The sequence below is a fragment of the Austrofundulus limnaeus genome, unplaced genomic scaffold (genome assembly GCF_001266775.1).
Source record: "Austrofundulus limnaeus strain Quisiro unplaced genomic scaffold, Austrofundulus_limnaeus-1.0 Scaffold320, whole genome shotgun sequence".
NCBI classification, from domain to species: Eukaryota; Metazoa; Chordata; class Actinopteri; order Cyprinodontiformes; family Rivulidae; genus Austrofundulus; species Austrofundulus limnaeus.
The window spans coordinates 204236-208967 of record NW_013952722.1 but is presented as its reverse complement, the minus strand read 5'-3'; the positions used below and the strand labels follow the sequence as shown (position 1 = coordinate 208967).

Here is a 4732-nt window from a genome sequence, read left to right as displayed (position 1 = left end):
TTGTACAACCATATGAGACCCAGAGGCAGAGTCGTGGTCGAAGCTTCTTTTTTTTTCTCTCCCTCCTCTGCTCTGCGCTCACTCTGCATGCTGTTACCAGAGCAGGGAGCAGCAGTGGTCAAAATACCTCAGAAACTCGAACAAATAGGCTTTAACAAGACTTTAATAAGCTAAACAATAGAGGTACATGAGAAAACGTGTTCATAACGAATGAAAATAAATAATTAATTAAACTGTGTCCGTGCCTGTCTTGAACCCTGGTCTTCCACTTTCTGGTCCAACACTCTACCCATTGCCCTATTGGAGGCTTGTTGTGGAACGAGCTGAGCATTACACAACAACAACCGTGACGGCTTTTTATACTGAGGAGGAGGAGCTTCACCCGGGGTTGCTAGATAAGGGGCTGAACGCAGGTTCCAGTGGGTTGTTGTACGACTTGTGACATCACAAAATGACAGAAGTATAAAACTTGTCGTTAATACACATTAAAAATACATTTACTTACAGTAAATATGCCCCTGTGTGCATTTTTCTTTGGTCCTAGGACTGTTTTTTAAGAAGTACATACCGAAAGTTGAGTAAAAAATAACTTAAAAAAGTGAACTTTGCATAATAGGTCCCCTTCAAATAAAAATTTTCTTGAGATTTTTTCCTTCTTTATGATAAATAAAAAATAATTTTGGCTAGACAACATGAAAATTTTCCTCGTGTTGACTTCTGAATAATAAGTCGACAACAACTAATTTCTCAAAGCCCAAAATGGAGGCTCTGCTTCGTAGTTACAGAGAAAACAAGTTAACGAAGCTAATCAAGTACAGAGTGGTTTTAGACCAATCAGGAGTCCAAACATGAAGCTTTGTGGTCATTATCCAAAAGAGAAAAACACTTGAAACGTGTTCAATGAATCATCAGTCTGATTCTACAGTCGAGCAAACTGTGGCGTTCTTACAAAAAAACGACTGGAGTACCACAGGAAGTGAACTAAAATGACTTAACTCTCCAGAGGCTGTTATGTGGGAAACAGCAGGGCGAGCGCCGACTAAAACGACTTCCTTTTATGACCTCCTGTCAGCAGAGAAACGGCTCATTACATCCACTCTGAAGAAAAATAACTTTTCTGTCACTAAAAACAACGCTTTTGTCTCCTAAAAGACTATTTAAATATGTTGGACCTTGATTCTATTATCATAGTACCCACTTAGCAGCGTCTGTCTGGCCCAGTTCTGGCCCACACAGTGCACTAACACTTGGCCCAGATACCACAAAGGATGATGACCCTTTGGTGGTCCAGATGTGGTTTGCCAAAGGTGGTCCATACATGAGCCAGCACCACATAAACCAAACCACAATCACGCCAGATGTGGCATGCCATCTTAAAAACAGGGACATTATTGCCAGACCTGGCCCACAACCAGTTAATAAACCACTTACTATACCAGCAATGCCAGTTTGACACCAGACCTGGATCAAGATCCCACTGTCTGCTATGTGGGTCTGAAAGAATCCAGACACCATCCACCCCAGATTAAAGCATCATGATACAGTGGGGACCAGTCAAGAATAAGGGAGATCTCAGTGAAAATCTGGACATGTCTTCTAGTGGACCAGCCTGTGGCCTGATCCAAAACATCTCTGTTGGAACTGCTGCCAACGACGCATCAACTCAGAACTAAGGAAATACTTACAGAATAATTTGAACTTATTCAACACATATGTCGTTATACAGACCCAGTGTTTCTGATTAAAACCAATTTGTGTTGAACTTTTCTTTAAGATCAAAGATAAGATTTTTCATGAATATCTTTAAGCTAGAAATCAGCTTTTTGGGCTTGTTTTAGTTTAATTTTTGTTGCCACGGTTGACAATATTTAGTTATGCAGATACAAACTACACGGGCAGCAGTCCCAACTAACTGCTGGATCATTTAATAAAGTAGGTAGTGGGTACTAGTAGGAAAATAATCAAATATATTCAGTATCCTGTGGTTCTATGTGAGTATGGTCATTTTCACAACTGATAGTCTGGTAGACTCAGTTCGATTGGGGATCAAAACTGTCGGATTTGTTCACATTTTACTGCTGTGTGTCCAACAAACTAAAGCCTGTGAACAGCCTGTTCCCCTCCTCACCTGTGGGGGCGCTGCTGCACCAACAACCACTGAAGGAAATAACATGAAAACCTCTGAAGACGCTGGCTGTGTCCAAAACAAAAGGCCGGGTCCTCCGAAGGTCGAATTTGTCGGCTGCATACGTCACAGCGCCGCGACGAAGGACGTCCAAAACCGAAGACTCCTCCGATGCGGCCGACAAATACGTTCTTCCTTTGGCCCGAATCGAAGGACAGGTCTGATGGATCCTTCCYGGCCCAGCRTATCCCATAATGCATTGCGGCCCAACCGGAGATTTTTTATGTTAGTAATGGTGGACGAAGCGAGAGAAAAGAATACGTTTTAAATAAAAATATGGTGATATAAAAAAAATTAGCGGTTGTAATTCTAATACTTTTATCATTTGTATGGACATGTTTTTAAATATTATTTTTTCGTCATAAAAACGCGAAATAAACATGAACCTACAGCGGGTCAATTAGTTCTTCAAATGTTACCTTTAAGTTAATTTTATTGTTTGTGATATTAATAACGCTAATGTATTGATATTTTTCTATCTTTGATTTAAGTTTGCTTGTTTAGCGTCGTCACAGTTGCTAGGTGACATGACGTACACCGGGGTAAGGAGGGGAGGCTAGACCGTCCAAATTCACAGCCTCTTTTTTTCTGGTCTTCCCGGTCTACCAAGGACCCGGCCCGCCGAGACCGGGGAGTCTGGGTCCTCCGGAGGACCCGGCCTGTTGTTTTGGACACAGCCGCTGAGCACAGCTTCCTCCATAAAATGTAAACAATCATGGAGTGACCTCAGGTTTTAGTGGGTGTACGATTTATTTTTTGTTTTTTGGCAAACGTGACAAACAAAAAACACACAAACACACACAGGTTTGTATTTCTAACCTTATTAGGACCGTTCATTGACTTCCATTACATTTCTACAGCCTAACCCTGACCACAAACCCTAAGGCTAACCTCACAGGTACCTGACCCTGAAACTAACCTAAACCTTGGTCCTAAACCCAACCCACCAATGGAGTTCCACCGTATTAGGACCAGTCTTTGGTCCCCATTAGGACTACTGGTCTTGACAAGGTAGGTGTGTATACTGGAAATGGTCGTAAATAGATAACAGAAACACACACACACACACACACACACACACCAGGACATCAGAAGCTAATGTTAACTGCTAAATAAGCCTGTTAATATTAGCTTGTTAGCCAGGTTTTGGCTACTTTAAGTCCACAAACGGTTTTCAAGATGAGTGAAGAAGCTAATCTGCTCACTGAAAAAAAAAAAAAAGTTCTGCTACAGCAGACCTGTGCCCACCCACTGAATGAGGGTTTGTTTATATAGAATAACCTCTGACCCCTACCCACAATGCTGTGTGCAGAAACCTATTATATGATATATTTAGAGTTTGACCCTACTTTACTGTTAGCTGTACTCTGTGTTTTAAACAGATAACATGTCGGTGTTTAAATTTACGAGCAGCACCAAAGTCTGTAAACGTGCCACAAGCTGCTTTCAGATCAGTGAAACCCACAGCAGAAGAGAGGAACTGTATATTTTGTTGTTRTACACCTGTTTCCCCTCAGCTCACCTGCATCCCCGGCAGGTTCCCTTGTACGGGAGAGTGGGCCATGACGAAGCCGACTTGGGGCTCGGTTCTCCTCAGCTCCGCTGGTCCTCACAGTCCCCGCGGCTGTGATGCCTTCAATGTCAGCGACCCAGATCAGGTCTCCCGGTGTCCCAGGAGGTGCTGCCGCTACTTTCCGAGCAGTGGTTTAAAAAAGTGTCCTTCTCACAAACAGCGGAACCTTTTCTGTGTCGGAACAAACTCAGAACAGTTGCTAATGCTAACTCCCGAGCTGTGAGAAATCCGCAACGCTAGCATGCTAACCAGCTTGCTAACATTGCGGCTAACCAGCTGGAGGAGTTCAGCCTGATTTCCTGCGTGTTAAAAGTTGTGCTGCTGCCACAAACATTAGCTCATAGTAAATATTCAGAAGCAGCAACTATTCATTTAAAAATAACTCCGAGCGTCACTTGGTGGAAGCGTCTCCTCTGCCTGACGGTGCTGTCAGCTAGTAAACATTGTTAGCAGGTTAGCTCCATGACGAATGCTCCGTCTGCGTACCGCTTTGGACCACAGTTTGTTTACATCCGGACCAACTGGACCCGCAGACCCGAGTCCGGGACACACCTAGCGTGTYTCTCCGCCACTCCCCGCCCCGAACTGGACCCCTCAGCGGTTCTGAAGCTCCACCATCTCCAACAAGAAGAGCTCTCCACTGTTGTTTCCTCCTCCCTCACTTTGGACCCGTAATCTCAGCCATCTTGTCGGTACTGTGACGCCGAGCTGCTGGGCGGATCCGGATCAGCAACATCCTGACTCCAGGTGCTGATGACACCGTGTACCGCCCAGTAAACATGTCCAGTGTAGAAACCAAGAACTGGTTTCCATTTAGTAAGGTGGAAAAATAATGTAATGGTAATGACACATCTACAGCCAGCCAGGGTTGTTTCACCATATAATCTGGAGGTGGTGGAAAATATGGCAGGTTGTTTTACCATATAATCTGGACGTGGAGGAAAGTATGGCAGGCTGTTTCACCATTTAATTTA

General features: G+C 43.8%; 1 protein-coding gene across 1 annotated transcript in view; it reads right to left on the bottom strand.

Moving 5' to 3' along the window:
- stk24b (serine/threonine kinase 24b (STE20 homolog, yeast)) overlaps nt 1-4518 on the bottom strand; it is a 19107-nt gene extending 14589 nt beyond the window's left edge. Inside the window, exon 1 of the mRNA XM_014022215.1 lies at nt 3708-4518. Coding sequence (XP_013877669.1) covers nt 3708-3749 — 42 coding nt within the window. The 5' untranslated portion in view covers nt 3750-4518. The remainder of the gene's footprint in view (nt 1-3707) is intronic.
- Nucleotides 4519-4732: the final 214 nt, after the last annotated feature.